Here is a 23,255-nt window from a genome sequence, read left to right on the forward strand (position 1 = left end):
CCTGATGAGAATCATCCTAGCATGGATCTCAAGGTTCTTTTTTGCACCTAAATTAAGGAGCTTACGGTTCTAATGCTGTATATACCGAGGGAGTCCTTCAGAGATTCTTTAAATATCTGTTCTGCAATGGAATGTCAGCGTAGAGTATGAGATTAAGGACTGTGTTGAGGTTTGAACCCACAGTGGCAAGAGTGCTACCAAGTAATTGAAACTTATGCAACTATTTCCATTTGCACATGAGTCGGCAGCTGACTCTAGAAACAGATACCTTTCAGAACAGCATTGACAACAGGTCCTTAACTATGTGCTTTGAGCAAAATACTCCAGAGACCTTTGTTACTTTTAAAATTTAGTAACCTCGCTAATGTGAACCCTGTCTAATCTTGCCTCGTCTCTGCTTTGCATTATTTTTCTTGCCCTATAACTGTATAATAGAAAAGGTAAAACTTTTAGTGGTGCTCCAGTATTCTCACCTGCTTTATTCTCTTCTGGATCTTTCTTTTCTTCTTCAATTTTGGCTCGTTTTACACTCTTCTTATGATTTGCGATATTTCGTCTACCGCCTTCTCCTTCATCTTCAGAGTCTGAAAACTCCTCATCACAGGCTATTCGCTTATCAGAAGCTCGGACTGGAACAAATGATACAAAAATAGCTATTTGCATCGTTCTATTCTCGTATTAAAGGTTTAAAACTTCCTCAAAGAATGCAAATATGTAAGAAATATGATTTTACTACACAGCATGAAGTTTAAATAGCAAAGTAAAAATATTCACAAAATCTTAATTCATTCCCGACTTAATACCAATATAGCAGTTTCTGTGAAATGAAACCTAATTATTCTTTTTTATATCACAGATGCCCATAGGCCACAAATCAGAAATTTTGAAGACTGAGGAACTTCTCATTAACTTGATATCAGTTCACTTGATTCACACATTTGTCACTTAAAAATATTCAACTACCCACAAGTAACTTAAATTTGCATGCAAACCTCCTTAATCTTTTCACGTTTAGATTAGATGGAATTAGTCTATTAACTGCATCAGCATTAAAGCAATAAAATTTTATTTCTATTTTGAATTAAGCATCTCTCTGAAGAGTATATATATGATATATAAAAGAAATCCAGTTGGTCTCATATCGCCTGAGTGACAGTTAAAACAGTCAGGGGTGATTTTCTATGAAAGTCAGTCAGCAAATTTACAGGCCCATTGGGTCTGTATATTATTCTCTACTGGCCCATAAGAACTTTAGCAACATGAGTTTGCAGTGGTAATAACTCATACCCAAGGAATGTATATTTAATCATTTCCAAAGAAATCTCCCCCACACCCACCCCGCCATTTGACTGTCATGGGCAAACTATAAGATGGCAGAAAGACTTGCTGCCCAGATTCAGATTTTAAACATGGCCCACTCTGCTGGAAACATATTATGTTTACTTACATAGCTTTTAACTGGCAGATCTAAAATACAGTGGAAGCTCAATATTTTTGTGCTCGACAAGCTAACCTCAGCACCTAAAAGCCAAGTGAGATAGATAGGCAAGAGGACATTAAGAAAAAACAAGTGCTTTCAATATAAAGAATCTGCCTATACAGTGAAGCCTCAATTATCTGCCAATTCCAAACAAAGGAGAAAGGCAAAAGAAGATTGCCCTATATTACAGAAGGTAATCAAGACTCCACTATATTACAAATTCTATGGACCGAGAGCAGTTAAAATACAAGTGCAAATTTGTTGAAGAAAAAGAATGGAACAAGAAGAGACCATTAGGCTATGAAACCCATATGGATTTCAACCCACACTATTTCCTGGGCAAAACTTGTGTCAATATTCCACAATCTTCATAAAATACCATAATATTCATCCACCTGATCACTTTAAAATATGATCAACTTCTGGATTATCAGGTTGCTGTTGGCATCACTTCATTTTTCAGTTTTCTGTGAGCACACGTAGTGAATATGGAATCAGTGATCTCACCCAGTTATATAGAATGGAAAATTGTGCTTTGATGGACCGCAACTAAAGTATTACATTCTACTGTAATACTGTATGAAGACAATAGATTTAGCAAACAAAAATATAGAAGTTTGACACCAAACTATTTGAAGCATGAGGCACCAAATGCAAGTTTTTCAAATAAATAGTCTCTAAAGAAATAAGAGCTAATTACCACATTGTGTTTTTTAAAATTATTTCATAAACAAAATAACCCAGCCTGACAACCTGAGAGCAGCGACCAATGTTAGAGAGCCATGTCGTGGCCTCCCACCGTCTCGTCACAGATAGGGTGAGAGGCGGGGTAGGAGGCTTCGGTGCGGCCCTCCAATAGACCAGAGGCTTGTGCAATAGGATAGGGCAATTTGGCATGCGTGCCCAACCTCCGCCCAACACCCACACCTGTCACAGGATAGGGAAGGGGGCATCTGTGATGCAAGCCGTCATCTTCTAGGACTAGTTATCCAATCAATTTTACATTGCAAATATTTCCAAGAATTGCTAGAATGGAACTAATTATATGTTAAGCAGAATAACAGTAAAGCAGAGCCACTTATTAAGATTTTGCATGGGAAGTGGCCAGGATCTTAACAGCATGACAACTTAAGTGTTGTAACAAGTTAAGCCAGGGTCGAGGTATCAGGAGTTTACTGTACATTAGACTGCACAAACAATCAACAAGATTTCTGATTGGAACACAAAGCATATCACGTCACACTATGTCGTACTTGATATGCGTTTGTCAGGATCCTCTTCCTCCTCCTCTTCCCCACTATCTTCTTGAATAGAATCCTCTGGAATAGCCTGCATTTGAACTCCGGGAGCATGAGGCAGCATGCGCAGGTTTTCAAATAAGCGTAATCTATAAAGAAATGGAGTTAGTTACTGCCAACCTGAGTTTGCTTCAATTATGGTATACATACAAAAAAAAGTATATTCCAAATAATTTGTTATACCATTACATGGAGAAAAATGTCACCAACAGTTAGTAGAATAATACGGTACAGTTTTCAGAGCGAACAAGAATATCAATACGATTGAAAAAGCATTCAAATGGGAAGTACCCTTGCCTCGGAATCAGAAGGTTGTGTGTTCAAACTTCACATCGGGGCTTTGAGCTCACAGTCCGTGTTGACACTCCAATGAAGTGTTGGTGGAACTGTTGCAATCCTTCAGATAAAACATTAAACCTGTCTGCTTGTTCAGGTGGATGCTAAAGATCACATGGCACTTTTTTTAAGAGAAGGAAGTGCTCCCGGTGTCCCGGCCAACATTCCCGCAGATATAAAAAAAAATTGATGACTGGGGCACAGGGAAAACTCTTCTCGTTTCAAATAGTGGCATGGATTCTTTAACATCTACCTGAAAAGGCAGACGAAAACTCAGGTTAACATCTCATTCGAATGCCAGAATCTCTGACAATGCAGCGCTCCCCCAGAGCACTGCAGTGTCAGAATAGACTATGAGCTCAAAGTCTTGATGTGGAACTTTAACCCACTTTTTTCAATTCAGAGCTGAGCGCTACTGATTGAGCCAGGTGCAAAACAACAGCAATGTGTTCTGGCATCTGCTAAACACTTCTGCCAGGAGATAAATCATTATTGATTACATTTTCAGACAATTTGGTTAACAGCAGCAACTTGCACTTACATAGCGCCCTCCACGCAGGGTAACATCTTACAGCGTTTAACAGTGGCGGAGCCTGACTCCGAGCCGGGGGAGAGGGGAGGTGGCCGGTCAAAGAGGAAAATTTTCAGGCGGGACTTGAAAGAGGGGAGGGGGCAAGGCGGAGTGATTGAAGCAGAATTTTCCAGAGTTTGGGGGCGTAGTGGCTGAAAGCGCGACTTCCAATAATCATTTAGTCATCTGATAATCGATAATCGACCTCCGATAATCTTTTGGTCATCTTTTGCTCAAGTTGCAGTCCCGCAAAAAACTAAAATACTACTAATCTTCACAAGAGCTTTTCAGATAAAAAAATGTATTCATCACTGAACATGATTAATTTAGGTGGGATATGTAGTAGATTCCCTTTTTTTCCAAATTTAGTTGTAAACTTTCAGTATTTTAGAATACAAATATAATTAAATCATTTAAATACTGATGTAAACTGTAGGCAGGTAAATTGTATATACGTAGTGCTTCTTGATCAGCAAACCATCTCTCTTTTCTACCTTACAACAAATTTACTTACTTAATCTTTTCCATATATTCTAATGTGTTCTGATTGGTCATATTGGAAGGACTGATGTGCAGTTTGAAGTCTGGCCCAAAGTACTCAAAATAGTCATTGTATGGTAGTTCTAAAGTAAGAAAAATAAGCAGAAATAAGTTCAGGAACACAACTGTGAAAAACTATACTACATTGAAACTCTACTTGACTTCTTTAAAATCATATCAGTTATAATCATTTTTATGCTGCAGATTTGTACTCCGCTTTAAAAGTTCTAAGTGAAATGATAATCAATGTCAACTGTCAAGTGAAACTTTAGGAGACTTCTGCACATGTGCCACTAAACACATATGCATAGCACGGCAAACATTAAAGATGGGTCCTTTTCAATAGCCTTTAAGGGACCATTAGGAACGGAGACAAAATCATTTTGCATCACCTGCAATTATATTTTTCTGTGTGACATGCTCAATCAAAAATACGTCAAGATGTCTTTGCAGTCAAAGCTCCAGGGTGAATCTCACAACTCAAATTCACACTGTATAGAGAAAATAGCAAATGGTGCAACATAAACAAGCTATTAATCTACCAGACGCACATTTGCAACCTTTCCCAAGAATACACTTTTAAAAAAAACTGAACTACCATACATTTTCCTACTGTAGTGATGAAACTCAGTACAACAACAACAAGATTACACTAGTATAGCGCCTTTCATGTCGGTAGGACTCCCAAGGCACTGGACAGAGTACAGCATTTCAGACCCGAGCTGGGGTCAGGGTGGGGGGGGAAGAAGGGAGGGGAAGTGACCGATGGCATGGTCAAAGAGGAGGGTCTTGAGGCGGGACTTGAAGGAGGCTAAGGAGGGGGCAAGGCCGAGTGATTGGGGGATGAAATTCCAGAGGTTGGGGGCAGAGTGACTGAAGGCTCTCCCGCCAATGGTGGGGCGGGTGGGTCAGGGGACGTGGAGTGGGCCAGAGCCAGCTGAGCAGAGGGAACAGTGGGTTGGTAGGGGTAGAAACGTTTGTAAAAAAACATCACTAGCTATCTCCAGGAATGCAAATCACACTTGTGTTCCAATTTTATTTTTTGTTGTGAAAAATTAGTTTAGAAACCAAGAAGCATTTACAGTAAAAGGATAAACAAACAAAATGAAAAAAAGGTGCTAGTTATATGTAGATATATATTGCAAACCAGATGTTGGAATGTATCAAAAGATCAATAGCAAGCTGAAATAGTGAAGTAATCCGGCCACTGTATAAATCATTGGTGAGACCATGCTTAAGGGTACTGCGTACATTCTGGTCACCACAGTACAAAAAGAATATTGGAGAAATCGAGAGGATGCAGAGGAGGGCAACCAAAATGATGGGAATGGAGGGACTGGACTGTGAGGAGCGACTTGGTAAACTGCTGGAAGAGAAGATTGAGAGGTGACATAGCATTCTAAAAGGACAAGACAATATAGATCATGACAGGCTGTTTCAACTTGTCCAGAATAATAAAACCAGAGGACATGGCCTGCAATTGAAGGGAGGGAAGTCAGAACAAATCTATGCAAACATTATTTCAGTGAGCGAATAGTGAGCCTGTGGAACAGGCTCCCTAGGGAGACGGTCTTGATTCTTTCAAACACAGATGAGATAGTTTTCTTTTAGGAAATAAAATTATGGGATATAGTACATAGGTAGTTCAGGACATATGCACATGCGACGGCCAAGAAGGTGGAAGGTGAACTAGATGGACCTTGTTTCTTTTATCACCTAGCATTTCTTATGATCCCGGGATCCGTTACTGTAAAGCGCTCTGAGATGCCGTCCAGCATGGAGGGCGCTATATGAGTCCAAGTTGCTGTTGTTGTTATGTTCTATTATATATTTGTACTGCTTTTATAAATCTGTGCAAGAGTAAGTATGTTCTACAGAATAAAGCAATGGTCGGTCATCCATGCCTTTTATTTTATATATATATAATATGGGAGGGAAGTGGAAGATCTCAAATTATTATTCAATCCAGCAAGTACATCCTGTTCTTTGGAGAAGGAGTGGGAGGTAGCCACTCATTGTAGCTGCAGAATAAATGCACTCAGAGATCCCGATTTGTGGTAGTATCTAAAACAGTATGACGTATAAATATTGTATGTAGTTGCAGCAGCTGGAGTAAGCCAATAGGAACGGTTCTATCCAGTAGAAGACTTTAATCTTAGTTGGAAGCAATTAAAGTTATTTATTGCAATTACCATTTGGAATCTCTGTATCCAATGCTACTGCTGTCTCATATGTCCAGCATCGAGCTACATTGCGGATTGTGTAGCCTCCACCTCCGAGCATCAGCAGAGGTAAATTGAAGGTTTTTATGAATTCCACACATTTAGCATGACCTGTTGAATAAAGAAATAATAACGCATATTAGTCCAAACAATTTTCCAGAATAAACATTTTCACTAGGACAAATTATGATAGATTTGCTTATACCTTTGATAGTGAGATTGAAACATCCAAGTCTGTCTCCAGACAAAGAATCAGCTCCACACTGCAGCACAACTGCACTTGGTTGGTACATCTCCATCACCTTTGTCAAGATCTACATTAGAAATGAGCCACAGTTAAGATCATCTACCTACAAATTATATATGCCAATTGTATATGATTATTGAGATAAACAATAACAAATGGTTTGTGAAAAATTGTCATTTTATATTAAATTTATGATTATTTTGCATTGTCGTATGGCATAATAGTTTAATCTAATTATTATAAAAGGCAAAATCTTAAGATACTTACTGGCTTGAATATTTGCTCATAAGAATCATCGTCAATTCCATCTCTCAGTGGAAAGTTAACAGCATAATATTTGCCTTTTCCTGCACCAATATCCTAATGGGGTATAACATAGACAATAACACTGCAAAATGCAAGACAGGAAGGAATGTACAAAAAAAAGTACAAGTGGAGCCCTATCACAATGTGTGATTGAGGTCCATCCAATTCTCTTTCAAAATGATTTCAAATTTAAACTTGTGGCAATGCATCCCACATCCTAATATTAGTACGAAGAAAATTAATATAACCTCCCTTTGTGCATCTGGTAATACATCCATTTATATTGCAATTGTCCAGTTTACTCCCCCAGATTTTGCTGTTCCTACCCTTTCCCTACAGTAATCCAAACTATGTCACCTCCCTGTTCACTGTCAACTCAACATGCAACTTCTCCATCTGGTTCCTGTGCTCTGATTTTCCTACAAAGTCTAATATTAGCCAGAAATCAACCAATATGTTTTAAAACTCTTCCATCACCCTGAATATGATTCATCTCTCTTCACCCGTTTTCCTTCCCTTCAGTTCTTTAAGTAAAGTATTCACAAATATAGCCTTGTCTAAACTCCTCAGATCTTACACTAAACAATCATTGTTTTCACTTGTTTTACAGTTGGGTCCTGGCTAATGGGATTTTAAACTTAAAAGCAAAATCAAACACCAAAGTAATCTCTTCAACTCATCAAATCAATCCACTGTTCCCCATATTTGCTTATTTTCTGCTTAACCCAAAGCTGTGGTGGAACAGCACTTAACCAAAAAGTAAGTTATACTTGAATTGATTTTAATTTAGCTTAAATGTTTTCAACTCATAATCCTTTATCTTAACTCTACTGCTCAACCCACCAATTCATTTTTATCACACATCTCTTGTTGACACTTCAAAAAATAGTTCGCAGAACTCACTTTAAATTATGTCACTAATCAACATTTCCGACTGAAACCTCCACAAACTAATTACCTGGGGAGGGTTGTATGAGCTGAAAATGTTGAAAAGTGGAACCTGGAAAGCATTCTATCACCTTAAGCACAACTCAGTAAGCATAATAAACTATACAAATTAAAAATCTGCAGAGCCCAAAAGGCTTCTGTACTAAGAAATATGATTTTGGCATTGTTATATTAAATTGGTTTTAAAAGACGTGATATTTTGCTGGATATATCACCTTAGCAACAGGTGATAAAGCAAATACAACAACAACAAAATTACATTTATAGAGCGCCTTTCATGTCAGGAGGACGTCCCAAAGCGCTGTACAGTCAGGTGTCGGGGCCCGAGCGTGGGGGAGGGGCGGTGTAGGGGTGAGGGAAGGCAGAAAAGTGGGAGAGACCAAAGGCACGATCGAAGAAGGGTCTTGAGACCGGCCTTGAAGGAGGCAAGGGAGGAAGCGAGGCGAAGGCACCGTGGGATGGAGTTCCAGAGTGTGGGGGCAGAGAGGCTGAAAGCCCGGCCACCGATGGTAGGGCGGGAGACACGGAGCAGGCCGGAGCCCGCTGAATGGAGGGAGTGGGCAGGTTGGTAGGGAGTCTGCAGGTCAGAGAGGTAGGAGGGGGCAAGGGCGTTGGATGGCCTTAAATGTGAGGATGAGGATCTTGAACTTGATCCTCTGGGGGATGGGGAGCAGTGGAGTCGGGCGAGGGTGGGAGTGATGGGGTCACAGAGCCTGGTACGTGAGAGTACACGAGCTGCAGATTTTGGATGATCTGCAGCTTGTGAATGGAAGAATTGGGAAGGCCCACGAGGAGGGAGTTCCCGTAATCGAGCCTTGATGTGACAAATACATGGGTGAGGGTTTGGGCAGCCTGAGGGGTGAGGCAGTGGCGGAGTCTGGCAATGTTGCGGAGGTGGTGGTAGGCAGTGCCGGTCATGGCGCAGATGTGGGGGAGAAAGGACAGTTCAGGGTCAAACAGGATACCCAGGTTCCTGACTGGCTTAGTGACGTTGAGTGTGCAGCCGTGGAGGCTGATGCTGCAAGCACCCGAGGTGCGGAGGCGCTGACGCGAGCCAACCAGGAGGGCCTCAGTCTTGCTGATGTTGAGTTGGAGAAAGTTGGCCCTCGTCCAGGACTTGATGTTGACAGGCAGTCGGTCAGGATGCCAGTAGTCCTGGAGTTCAGGGTGGAGGCAGAGAGGTAGAGTTGGGTGTCATCCGCATACATGTGGAAATTTACCCCATGTCTGCGGATGACGTCACCAGGGCGGTGCATGTAGAGGGTGAAAAGGAGGGACCGAGGACAGAGCCCTGAGAAACACCGCACGAGGGCCGGAGGAGAACCCATTTGCCGCAATGAAGTGGAGGCAGTGTGAAAGGTAGGACCTGAACCAATCAAGGACAGAACCTTGAAGGTTGAGGTGGGAGGAGAGGCGGTGGAGGAGGATTGAGTAGTCCACGGTGTCAAAGGCGGTGGTGAGGTCGAGGAAGACGAGGAGGTAGAGGGAGCCCTGGTCACACATGGTCGGGATGTCGTTTGTGACCTTGACCAGAGCAGTTTCCGTGCTGTGGGCAGCACCAAAACCCGATTAGAGGGGTTCATGGAGGGAGTGAGAGAGGAAAGAGCGAAGCTGGGAGGCAACAGCTCTCTCAAGGACCTTGGATAAGAAGGGAAGATTTGAGATGGGCCAGTAACTGGATAGCTGTGATGGGTCGAGGGAAGGTTTCTTCAAGATGGGGATCATAGTGGCTGTTTTGAGGCTGGAAGGAACAGTGCCAGATAGAGGTTAATGATGTCGGCGAGTAGTGGGGCAAGGAGGTGAAGCTGGGATTGAAGGAGAGGGGTAGGGATGCGGTCGAGGGAGCAGGTGGTAGGCTTCATGGAGGTTACCGTGTTGAAGACAGAGGAGGGGATGACAGATTCAAGGAGGGATGGATAATTGTCGGGTGGGTAATTGTGTGGGGTGGGGCTATGGAGGGGGTGGAAGTTGGGAGGGCAGTGGCAGCTGAGCGGATTCCCTCGATTTTGGACTCGAGGAAGTCCAGCATTTTCTCGCAGTGAGAGTCAGAGGAAAGTATCTGCGAGGAGCCGGTTGGTGGTGGAGAATAGGAGCCTGGGATTGCCTTTCGCCTCCAGGATTAACCTGAAATAGAAGGATGATTTGGCTGAGGCGAGAGCGAAGCGGTAGTTCTTGATGAGGTACAGCCAGATGTGGCGGTGGACAGTTAGGTCGGATTTGGCCCTTAAGCAAGCGGAGGTGGCTGGTGAGGATCAGGAATAGGAGGCAGTACGGGAGGTGAGGGGGGCAAGGATGTCGAGTGTGGTGGAGAGGGTGCTGTGGAGAAGAGTGAATGCAGCGAGTGGATTGTTGCAAGAGGTGGGCCAGAGGGGGAGGAGTTCAGAGGACTCCAGGGCAGCGGAGAGGGATTGCTGGGAGATCTTCTTCCATGGGCGGTAGAAGACGGTGGCAGGTTTGGAGGCAGTGAGAAGAGGGATATAGAAGTTGAGGGAGATGAAATGGTGGTCAGAGATGGCCTTAGTCAGTGATGGTGACATCCGAGACGCTGAGGCCCCGGGTGATCACCAGGTCGAGCGGGTGACCATGGGTGTGGGTAGCAGAGTGGATGTGGAGGGAGAGGTTGAGAGAGGAGAAGTCTGAGAAGTTGAAGCAGGAGGGGGTGAAATGGAGGTTGAAGTGGCCTAGGATGATGAGGCGGTCACAGCAGATGGCAGAGGGAAGCAAAGAGGGTGGAGATGTCAGAGATGAAGGTGGGAGAGGATTTTGGGGGGCGGTAAAGTAAGAGAATTTTCAGAGAGAGGTGGGAGGGATGGCAGAGGGTAAGGTGTTCAAAAGAAGGGAACGAGCCAGTGGAGTAGGGGGATAGGGCAGTGACGCCCTGAATATGAGGGCCACCCCACCGCCACGACAGTTGGGGTGTGGGGCATAGTGGTAGGTGTAGCTGGGTGGTGTGGCCTCAGTGAGGGGGAAGATGTCACCTGGGGTGATCCAGGTTTCTGTGAGTGCCATATTGTCCTAAAAATAAAACAACCATAACAAATAAAATAACCATGTGTATTCCAATCCAATCTGGATCCTGGACTTAATGCCTCCTGATTGAGGAAATATAAGTCTTTCCCAATGAGTCCTTTGTGAAATTAATTTAAAGTCTCAACCCAGTTTGCAGTGGGCAAGAATCCAACAACAAAATTACATTTGTATAGCGCCTTTCACTTCGGGAGGATGTCCCAAGGCACTGGACAGTCATAGTTTCGGACCCGAGCTGGGGGTCGGGATCGGGGAGGATGGAGGGCAGGGTGATCGAAAGCATGGTCGAAGAGGAGGGTCTTGAAGAAGGAAAGGGAGGGGGCGAGGTGTAAGGAATGCTGGATGGAGTTTCAGAGGGTGGGGGCAGAGTGGCAGAAGGCATGCCCGCCAATGGTGGGGCGAGTGAGGCAGGGACGTGAAGCAGGCCGGAGCCCGCTGAGGGAAGGGAGCGAGAAGGATGGTAGGGGGTTAGGAGGTCGCAGAGGTAGGAGGGAGCAAGACCATGGACAGCTTTGAAGGTGAGGACCAGGATCTTGAACCGTATCCTCTGTGTGATAGGAAGCCAGTGGAGTCAGGCGAGGATGGGGGTGATAGGGTCACGGAGCCTAGTGCAGGAGAGGTCAAAATAAAATAAAACAAGAAATATGATTCTGTTTAAAAAAATTCAATAAAATAAAACTGTCACTCAACCAAAAATTCACACTGCTTACATGGAAAAATTATCCTATGTTTAGACATAAGGTTGGTTCAAATCAGCAAGCAGGCTTGATTCTGAAACTAAGTGATAATTATAGACAATTTTAAATTCCCAACACTGAGTAGCACAAACACTCATCAATTAAATATTTGAAAAACGGCAACCGACAATTACAAGAGATTGTGACACAGTAGATTAGAAAATGCATTCTCTTGAGTTTAAATCCTGCCCCCTTTACCTTTACCAAAACAAGTATCGTCAAAGATATAAGATCTTTTTTTAAAAAAAATAACAATGAGCTGCCGTGCTGTTTTATAAAGCTACCACCTGCTAGACTATCAAGACTGTCTGCAGAATGCAACCCAGAAGTCAAACTCCAAAATATCAGACTAATATTTCACAGCTCAAGTGACAATGCTATATACCAGGAAGGAGATGTGACTATTTCATAAAATTGCAATCAGAAAAGGCTGGCTCATTAATTTTGTAAGTGGCCATCCATTAACTCGATGCTCAACCTTGAACGTTTCAACACAGGATCAGAGTGTACCATAGACACAATTTCCATACAGCTTGTCCTGTATTTTGTAACACTGAACCACATTTGTGACAATCATTATCAAAGCAAAAACTACAGCTTCTCTGAATCAATGCAGAAGACAACCATTTACCCATTTACTATCAGAAGGCCTCAAACTGTGCAATTGCAATGAGTGAAAATATTCCCACCTCTGAATACAAGTGAAATTGTAAAAATATATATACTCTTAGATCTGAATGTGAAATCTAATTATGCACACATGGAAGAGTTATTCATGAATTCCTGAAGTGGCAATTCAGCATTAGTACTGGTGTTTGTATTTTCTTAAGCTTTTAAATTTATAATAATAAATCCTTGCATCTAATATAGCATCTTATCAAATTAATAATAATTCTTGCATTTGATATAGCGCTTTTCATGTCTTCTAGACGTCCCAAAGCGCTTCACAGAATATACTGTAAAGTGAATTGACTGTATATTTGTGGGCGAACGCGGCAGCCAATTGCGCACAGCAATGTCCCACAAACAGTCGTAGATTGAAAATGACCAATTTATTACTGTTTTGATTGTTGACAAGTGGAGGGAGTGGGCAGGATGGTAGGAGGTTAGAAAGTTGCAGAAGTAGGGGGGAGCAAGACCATGGAGGGCTTTGAAGGCGAGAACCAGGATCTTGAACTGTATCCTCTGGTCTTCACCTTCAAAGCTCTCCATGGCCTTAGTGTCCCCACTACTTCTGCAACCTTCTAACCCCCTACCAACCAGCCCACTCCCGCTGCTTAGCAGGCTCCGGCCTGCTTCACGTTCCCCGCCTCGCCCTCCCCCCATTGGCGGGTGGGCCTTCTGTCCATTCTGCCCCCACCCTCTGGAACGCCATCACGCAATCCTCCGCCTCGCTCCCTCCCTTGCCTCCTTCAAGACCCTCTTTGACCGTGCCTTCGGTTACCTTCCCTACCCCCCTGCTCCTCACCATCCCTGATCCCAACCCCCAGCTCAGATCCGAAAAACTGATTGTCCAACGCTATGGGACCTCCTTCCGATGTGAAAGGCGCTATACAAATGTAATTTTGTTGTTGTTGTTGAATGTCTCAACAGGATCCACTTTGGAGTGGAATGATTGTGCATTTTGCAGGTGACCACAGCCATGAAGTGAATGACCAACTGTATCCGGAGGATCGATCACCTAGACAGTGGGGAAACTACCTCCTCTTTTCAAAAAAGTACCACGTGATCTTTAACACCCATCTGAACATGCAGACAGTGCTTCACTTTAGCATCTCACCCAACGGATGGCACCTCCAACAATAGTGTTTGTTTGCCCTGCATTTGAGTGTCAGCCTAGATTACAAGCTCAAAAGCCTCAAAGTAGGTATTGAACCCACAAACTCTGACTCAGAGACAAGAGTGCTACCAACTAACTCAAGCTGACACCTGTGCTGAAATGAACACTCACCCGAAGATCACCTGTGCCAGGGAAGTATTCACCATATTTATGGAACGAAACAGTCATCACACGATCTGTGGTATAAAATGCCTCTTCCACGCCATCTCCATGGTGGATATCAATATCAATATACAAAACTCTCTGGTGGTACCTGTGGGAATAGAACATTCTTCAGAATATTGGTTACAATGAACATAAATGTTCAGACTTAGTCCAGTGACCCCTTTAATTCACAACCTATTGAAACCCTGGATTCCTTTCTATCTGATTGAATCAATGCTGGGAACCAAATTGCGAATTATTTGTCATTTTTGTAAATAACATTTCTAAAATAAAATCCAATTAATTAAATAGCCATAGTGGGGGTGATGGGAAGTACAGTTGAAAGAATAAGAAGAAATAAGTTCTGTTAGGCCAAAAGCTACTGAGTGACAACAGACTTTAGTTGCCCTTTAGTTGTTTGGGTCATTGCAACAAGTGTATGAGATACACTGGAAGATCGAGCCAAGCAGAAAGCAAAAGGCTGGGTTTAATTCACCTGAGAAATGTTTGGGATAGATTGTGCCTTTGTAAGTGATTGTAGATCGTCGTAAGGCTCATTTACATTATTTTATTTCGAGCGAACATCTGATCTAATGATTTCTACTGCTGCCAAAAGAAACAAGGAAATTATTGGGTTTTCATACTTGAATCCTGGGATTGCATCTGTGTGTACAATCCATCCAAATTGTATCAAGAGTATTTAAGAGGCAATGTAGAATGAGGCCCACTGAGCATACTGTACTTTAACAAAGGTGTAGCCAAGATTGTCCACCATTACAAATCATGTTTGATGTCAAAAACAATGTCAAATGGCATCAAAAGAGTTGGTCTAGAAAGCATCGGTTCCACGTACTACTGGTAAGAATACACAGCTTATTTTTACTGATGTCAAGTTGTTGATACATGTTGGTACAACTGGGAATCTCAGGGGCTTCTTGAACAATGGGCTTATCAGTGGATTGTGGTAAAGTGATAAAATGCAGCACTACAGCTCTGCCTCACTCAAGACTTCCCCAAGAATGCAGTACTCCAACATTGGACTGGAACATCAGTCTGAACTGTGAACTTAAAAACTGAGTTTTAACTCACAATCCTCTATTCAAGGTCAAGACAAAACGTGCCAGCAAATTCAAGAGGGAATTAGATAAGATGTTTGACAATAATCAATTCAGGGTCACGAGAGAAAAATGTTCAGAATTTAAAACAAAACTTCGGAACCGGCCAGCCAGACCAACTGGAACTATCTTTTCCAGTCCTGTGCATTCCTATGTAATTCTATGTAAAATCAGATCAACAACAACAACAAAATTATATTTGTATAGCGCCTTTCACATCGGAAGGATGTCCCAAAGCCCTGGACAATCAGTGTTTCGGACCCCAGCTGGGGCTCAGGATCGGGGAGGTTGGAGAGCAGGGGGAGGAGGGTGATCGAAGGCGTGGTCGAAGAGGAGGGTCTTGAAGGAGGAAAGGGAGGGGGTGAGTCAGAGGGTCCTCAGGGTAGAGTTCCAGAGGGTGGGGTCAGAGTGACTGAAGGCCCGCCCACCAATGGTGGGGTAGGCGAAGAGGGGTCCGTGAAGCAGGCTGGAGCCCACTGAGCAGAGGAAGCGGCGGGTTGGTTGGGGTTAGGAGGTCACAGGGGTCGGGGGGAACAAGACTATGGAGGGCTTTGAAGGTGAGGACCAGGATCTTGAACTGTATCCTCTGTGTGATGGGATCACTTAATTAATTAAACAATGGACATCACCTCTTAACATTTAGGAATATGAGGCAAAGGCAAACAAAGGCAATATTATTCTTTGAAAAACAAACATTTCCACTGATAGAATAGAATCTTTAATATCAAATACATCATGTCTATCCTTTAACTCTTAAGAGCAAACTTCCCAAAGTCAGCTTCTGCCTTTAAAATTGGAGACAAAGATTGCACTTACTTCAGCAATTCAAGGATGGCAAGAACAATATCGTTGACATAACAAAAGCCTGATGCCTCAGACTTCTTTGCATGGTGCAGACCTCCAGCCCAATTAACAGCAATATCAGTTTGTTGTCTATTCAGTTTTACTGCTCCAGCTATGAAGTAAAGAAATGCAACAAGACTTTTGACTCAGCAATAAATTTATTTGTAATAAATGTCTAAGAATTTGCCACTATAAATTAGGCAGTTGCCCAGATTCTGTACAAACTTCGGTACTCACCCACTGAACCACCTGCTGACAATTGACAAAATTCAAACAATCCATCAAACACAGGGCAATCTTCTCCAACATTGACTGCAGAAACAAACGTTCATTAAAATTACATCTCATAATCCCAAAACTACTAAAAATTAAAGACCTATTATACAAATCTTCTATATCTATTATATATATATATGCGTGCCCATCCGACACACACACAAAAATATATTTTTTTGCTTATAAAGGTGAAGAATACAAATCATGGAAAATAGAATTTTCCATTCTAAGCAACAAAAATGTTAAATTATTTCAGTTAAATATACCAAGTATGCTACAATCCTTTATCTCAATAATAATGTAGCCATATTTCCAACCACATTTTACCCCCAACAATATGGACACCAGAGAACAAACTACTCCACTTGAGTGTTCATTCCCCACATCATCCAACCTTGTGCACTGGGAAAACTGCTGGTTATGTTTTTTCACACTTACCTACAAGGAATGGGTAGAACTACACAATTATTTCAATAAATTATTTATTGTGATCAGAAACAGGGACTTTTAATTCTTTCTGGGATGGACTTAGTGCAGATCCAGAAAGTTCTAAATACTATCAAATCCTGATGCCAATAACTTAAGTGTCAATTATCTTTCTGAGGAAATTATTTCTTACATCAATCAAAATAATGTATTTTCATATTACTGTTATACACAATACAATTTAACTGCATTCTTACATCTTTGCATCTGTTTGCTGTATTCAGACATATTATCTGGTCTTATTGATCGCAGAAATTTGATGTAATCATCGCTGTGATATTTTGTCATCTCCTCAGCTGTGGCCTTGTGGGGTCGCTAAGGAGAAGAAAAATACACAAATTACATTTCTGACAACTCCCTCAAAATAGTAAAACATTTTCTTTAAAAGTCATTAACTTACATAAATTTCCATTTTTCTGTACAGGCCATAATTCAGCAAGAGATTATGAGTCATACGAATTCGATGTGGTTTCATTGGGTGTCCTTGCCCATAATAATAGTTTCCAATGTCACCTATTAAAAAATGAAATTTCTCATTAACTATAAAAGAAAATGGCAACTGTACAAATAAGTCCATTTATGGACTTCAGATACAGATGTCTGGGGCTTATATTTCAAACTGAGTCACAATCACTAAGCAATGCAAAAGTCGATACTGAAGAAAAGCAAAAAGGATTTTTTTAGCAATCAACAAACACCATCTTGTGCCAACACCCAACATAAACTACTATCAATTAAACATATTGTGAAAGGTGAACAAGGAAAGACACAATGGAAAAACTGGCCTTTGGTACGCGACATTGGAAGTTTCTAATCCATTTTTTGAAGAATGACACTTGACTCTAAGCCAGGAAAAGTTGCAATAAATGATCAACCAGCCATTGGGCAACTCATTCCAACTAACACAAAAGCTAGTGATTTGAGTGCGGATACATGTAAATCAAATCTAGGAGAGAACAGTAATCCCACATTTTAACTATAAATAACAAGAAATGCAGATCAATTTTAAATTTGTTTTAATAATCCTCCTCCTTGCATTTGATATAGTGTTTTAGTGTCAAATTGTCTCAAAATAATTCAGAGCTTTCTATAAAACAGTTACAGTGAATTTGTAGGAATACGCAAGAGCCAATTTGCAGGCAATGTCACACAAATGGCCATAAAGTAAATGGACAATGTTTTAATCTGGGAGATTTTGACGAAGTCAATACTTTTTTTTTGGAATAGTGGAGTCTCCGATATAATGTTTTGCTAAAGTGTAAATTTACATGGTTGCACTGTTTACCAATTTCACTGCTCCCTGCCTGACTTTCATGCTAAAATGGTAAATTTCTTGGTCATTAGATTGACTTCCTTCATTAGCATCACTTCCTGCTTTTCTGCATAACGCAGAAAGTAATATTAATGGCGACCAATAACCTAGAAGTCAGCCATTTTAACTTCCGACACTAAAATAATTCCTGACTTCCAGCTCGCGGCCATCATCATTTCTTGCAATGTTCATCAAACAGGAAGCGACATTAGCAGTAAACCGGTAACCTGGAATTCAGCTATTTCTTTTCAAGCAGATAGCAGCTGGATTGCAAAAAGCAAGTTGGTCAGCTGCATGTAAGTGCAGTGAAATGCTCTATCCTTGCTATAGCACAGGGTGGGATTTGATGAATCCCAAACACCACCTAATGTGACACCACTGCAGCACTATGGGATATTTTAACACTCACCTGAAAAGGCAATTGGGGAGCTTGGTTTAACATCTGATCCGAAGAACTATATCTCAAGAATACAGTACTCTCCCAGCAATGCATTGATGTCAGCTTAGAATATGAGTTCAAATTCCCGACATGGGGCTTGAAAGTACAACCAGATGAGAATTCTACCAATCATGCCAGGTCAAAATAATTTTCACCAACAAAGCAATGAATTACGTGTTAACATGAATACTTGAATGAAAAAAATATTCTGAAAGAAATAGATTAACAATATTTTATCAACTACTTCAAGTGTGTAACGAGAAAAGATCCTTCAACCTATTTAACACACCCCATCAATCATAGAATTTGCACTTAGGAAAAAATGAATAACCATCAAGTCTGTTCCATCATTTAAAATATAATACAAATTTATATTTGTGTAGAGCCTTTCATAATCGGGAGGTGCTGTCAAAGAAAAAGGTCTTGAGCCGGACCTTGAAATAGGTGGGGGAAGGGGGCGAGTCAGAGGGACTTCAGTTTGGAGTTCCAGACAGTGGAGGCAGATAGGCTGAAAGTTCGACCACCAACGGTTGGGTAGTAGGGCAGGGGACGTGAAGAAGGCCCAAACCCACTGAGTGAAGGAAGAGAGCAGTCAGTTCTGTTTGAGGAGGTTGCAGAGGTAGGGTGAGGCAAGACTGAAGAGATTTAAAGGCGAGGTCGAGGATCTTGAACTCAATCTGCAGGGCATCAGGAACCAATGAAGCCAAAAGAGGATTGGGGTGGGAGACTCTCTGGACCGATAGTGTGGGAAAAGACATGGGCTGTAGAGTTTTGTAGAGTCTGCAGCTTGTGTAGGAATGAGTTGGGTGGTCCAGCAAGCAGTGTTGTCATTGTCAAGCGTGATAAATGAATGGATTAGGGTCTTGGCAGCCTGAGGGGAGAGGTAGTGGCGAGGCGGGCAATATTTCAGAGGTAGGGGAAAGCTGTGCAGGTCAGAGTATGGATGTGGAGTTTAACGGACAGTTGTAAGTTGAACAAGACACCAATATTCTCCAATGACCCCATGAGGTGCAGTGTGTATCCTTGTGGGTTGATGCTGTTTGCACATGACTGGTTCATACACATCTTCTAAGCCCATTTCCAACCTTCTCTCCATATCCCTTAATACACTTGCCAATTATCTAAGCATTTGCCTTTTAAGCATCACAACTGATTCTGCATCTACAGCTCTTAAAATTCTCTTAACCTTAATTACAATGTCAGTGCATTCTACATTTTCACAACTCACTGTATAAAGAAACGTCTTCTGATTTGAACCATAGGAATATACGCTGCAGATGTCATTTAGCCATCGTGCCGTGCTGCTTCCTATGGAAATAATTATTTCAGTCCCATTTCCTTGCCCATTCCCTGTAATTGACACTTTTACCTAGTCTCTTCTGAAAGCCAATATGGATTCGACCTGAACCACCACTCCAGGCAGGGTAATCCATATCCTAACTGCTGTGTGAAAACAATTCTCATAACCTTAATTACAATTTTAGGACAATGTTTTAAGATCCTTCTCCAATATAGTATTGCCCCTAGTAACTTTACCAATTCCCTTCATTATCTCAATTATATTTCCCTTTAACACTCTGAGCTAAGAGACCAAACTCTCAAGCGAGCTAACTGATAACTATTTTAATGAAATCTCCAACTTATTTAATCTTCTCAGAGGAAACTAACCACAGATAAAACTACTGTGCTAAATTAGCTAATTTGAGGTAGAGCAGCAATTGAGCTGCTAAAAATTGGCATCAAGAGCTCTCTCAGCTAAGGGCAGAGGGTGAGTAGCCAAAAAAAAACAGCGAAGGCAACCTCTTAATTACTGTCCAGTGATAGCCAGGCGCCTGACACACGCAGAAATCCATCTCCATGCTTAAGAGTATTCAAACCAAACAGCTCCATGCATCCCACATACACATGGCAATTCTGGACATATTTACTGAAATGGAATGTGTACTCCCTGGAAAGACGCATCTTGCTTACCTAATTCCAGACAGCAGTAGGTGCAAGCTGGCAAGAGCCAAGGCTTGGGGATTCCAGACTCTGTGTTGAGGTACTGGTGGAATCCAACCAGCTAAAACTGCATAGCTTGCCACTGAAAACATTATCTGGCAAGATTTCCTGCTGCTTGCCCAATGGGTAGGACCATCCAATTTGCACACAGCAATGTCCCACAAATGGCTACGGAGTCACTAATTTTATTTGGCAGATTGTTGGCCAGGACACCAAGAGAAACTATAATAAAGAATCCTTGCATTGGTATAGCGTTTTCACGTCAGCAGGACATCCCAGAGTACTTCACAGGATTTACTTTGAAGTAATTGTGTATTTGTGCGTGAACGCAAACCGAATTTGCGCAAAGCAATGTCTCACAAACAGCCATGCAGTGAATTATTTTTTTTATTTTGGTAGATTGTTAATATAGCGCCTTATCTCATCATTGAGACGTCTCAAAGCACTTCACAGAATATACTGCAAAGTGAATTGACTATATTTTGTGGGGGAAAAGTGGCAGTCAAATGCACACAAGTGTTCCAGAAATAGTCAGGGATTGAGTGACCAAGTTATTATTTTTTCTGGAGGGATTATTATCCCTGGATAATTGACTAACAACCAGGTTCCTATTTACTGCTTGGTGAACAGTGGTGTGTGGAGTAAGAAAACTTGCCCAACATTTCGCCCTACCCGGGAATCAAACCCAGGTCCTCTCGCTCACGAGGGGAGTGCTCTCACCACTCAGCTACAGGACTCCATTGTTGGCCAAGACACAAAGAGAAACTCACTTCTCTCTTTTCAAATACTGCCATAGGATCTTTAACATCCATCTGAACAGGGAGATGGGACCTCAGTTTAATATCTCATCTGAAGGAAGGCACCACCAACAATGCAGCACACTCCCAGAACCACAATGGAGTGTCAGCTTAGCCTATGTGATTTCAATTTCCGACATGGAACTTGAACCCACAACCTTCTGACTCAGGTGGGAGTGTTATCACTGAGCCAGGCTGACATACATCTCTTTTCGGGTAGTAACATGGGATCTCCAAAGGCTACCTTAAACATCTCATCCAAACAGCTGCACCTCTGAAAATGCAGCACACCCCCAGCACAGCATTGGAGTGTCAACATCGACTGCATGGGTTCCAATGTGGTACTTGAACCCACAATTTTCTGATTCAAAGGTGAGAGTGCTACCAACTGAGCCAGGCTGACACACAATGTGGGCATAAGGGTAAAAGCAATATAAATCTATTGTGATCTAATATACAAGCTCAATTGGCTGAAAGATCACCTCCTATTCCTGTGTTGGGCAATGGCTATATAAATATCAGACTACAATCTTGACTATGTAGCTCATATTATTCTGAAATCTACAGAAACTTATTCCTGAGCAAAGTGCTGAAAATCTCACTAGTTTTAGATGAGGTCCTTTGTCCTATTTGATCTCATCCTTCCACAATGTCAATGCCAACATCTTTCCATTAAGCAGTTTCTTAAGCAAGTTCAATATCCTCTCCTGTTAACCTATTCCAGTTGCGGATTACCTTTCATGTAAATATTGACCCATTGTCCTACTGTCTTGCTTAGCTGAATACATTGATCTGAGTTTACTTTTTTTTTAAAACTCTATTTAGTATCTTTAATACATTCATTTGTTTACTTCCAAAACATCCATTCTCAAGGATGAAATATGTAGGTTATCAAGTTAACGATAACACTGGGTTATTAGCCTTGTTATTCTCCTCTGCAATATTCATTCAGAAGATGAAGACATCTTTAGCCTTAAGGCTGGCAAGGCAATATAAACTATGCTATTATTTATGTGCTTCAGGGGTACATGAACACCAGGAATTTTAAGTCCTATTGTACATTAATAACTATTTCTGGCAAAGTGCTTCTTTATTGTCGTGAAATTTTGAAGCCAATGTTTCTATCTACTTGTGCTAAGACCATCAGAGATTTACTCCTATTAAAAACACTTGTGGAACATACAAATTGATTCTGTATAAAGCGTAAATAATAATCGATTATAAAGTCATATTACTAATATAAAAACAAATTAAATTTTCAACAATAAATTAAAAGCAGAGTGCATTCATTATCAACCATAAACAACTTTATATTGACTACACAGATTACTGAAGTTTTAAATGAGACCAGTGAAGCTTTATAAACATCTACAAAATTGTCACTGCAATTTCAAAGAAGATTCATTTCTACAGTAATTAATAGTAATATATCTTACTACATATCTTAATTCTTCATTCATTTGTGTTCAGAACCATTAGGATATGGTTGGGTGGAGAAAAGATAGGAAGAGTACAGAATTAATGGAGTACTTACACAGGGTTAAAAATCACAAAATGTACATGAAGATGAGGATGCAAGAATTAAACGGGCTGAGTGAGAGGAGGGTAGGCCTATCATACAGTCGTTGAAAATGCAACAAATTAAGGCAATCTAGGACCCAATTATTTGCCATTTTTCTAAAAGCTCAAATTTGTAAAATGAGCAGTGAACTGCACCCTGGAAATTGAACATGGAACTGCATAATCATATTGCAATACCAGCTCCCGCTGGAGGAAACTTAATGAAAGTTTAAATATTTTCCTCCCAGTGACAGAAAATTGGTTATACAGGAATGGAATATGGAGGAGACCAGCAATTTTGCCTCAGGACTTTAATTTGTAAAGAAATATATCGGGATATGCCTATTCCTGTGAATACTCCCAAGAAATACACAACTGGTTGAGGATGGGGACTAAAATTTGGGACGTCAAAAAGGTAGCTTCATAAAACAGAATTTTCAACACTTGTTGATGCCTCAGTGGGTAAATGCACTTTTTGGTGTCCTGTTGAGATCTGCAGAGTTCCAGGTTCAATCCGTTTTCCATGCTTCTTTAGCTGATCTCAGCATGAACAGGTGTCATACTGACTCAGTTGGGAGCACTCTTATCTTGAGCCAAAAGGATGTTACTTCAAGCTCCATGTCAGTACTTGGGAGCTCATCTAAACTGACACACAAACCTAGTCTTGGGAATCGCTGGATTGTTGAAGGTGCTGACCTGCAGATTAAATATTGAACCAAGGTCCTGTCTG

General features: G+C 41.5%; 1 protein-coding gene across 2 annotated transcripts in view; it reads right to left on the bottom strand.

Annotated features, from left to right (window-relative positions):
* The window catches only part of LOC103182606 (histone deacetylase 2), a 42,936-nt gene that overhangs the window by 6,975 nt on the left and 12,706 nt on the right, over nt 1-23,255 (bottom strand). For both annotated transcript variants that reach the window (XM_042332799.1, XM_042332798.1), the window contains 11 exons: nt 16,817-16,929; nt 16,614-16,731; nt 15,892-15,966; nt 15,628-15,766; nt 13,664-13,805; nt 6,962-7,054; nt 6,653-6,761; nt 6,418-6,558; nt 4,200-4,308; nt 2,734-2,867; nt 474-629 (listed from right to left, as the gene is read on the bottom strand). In XM_042332799.1, coding sequence (XP_042188733.1) covers nt 474-629; nt 2,734-2,867; nt 4,200-4,308; nt 6,418-6,558; nt 6,653-6,761; nt 6,962-7,054; nt 13,664-13,805; nt 15,628-15,766; nt 15,892-15,966; nt 16,614-16,731; nt 16,817-16,929 — 1,329 coding nt within the window. The remainder of the gene's footprint in view (nt 1-473; nt 630-2,733; nt 2,868-4,199; nt 4,309-6,417; nt 6,559-6,652; nt 6,762-6,961; nt 7,055-13,663; nt 13,806-15,627; nt 15,767-15,891; nt 15,967-16,613; nt 16,732-16,816; nt 16,930-23,255) is intronic.

This window comes from Callorhinchus milii, unplaced genomic scaffold (assembly GCF_018977255.1).
Source record: "Callorhinchus milii isolate IMCB2004 unplaced genomic scaffold, IMCB_Cmil_1.0 Scaffold3, whole genome shotgun sequence".
In the NCBI taxonomy this organism is placed as follows: Eukaryota; Metazoa; Chordata; class Chondrichthyes; order Chimaeriformes; family Callorhinchidae; genus Callorhinchus; species Callorhinchus milii.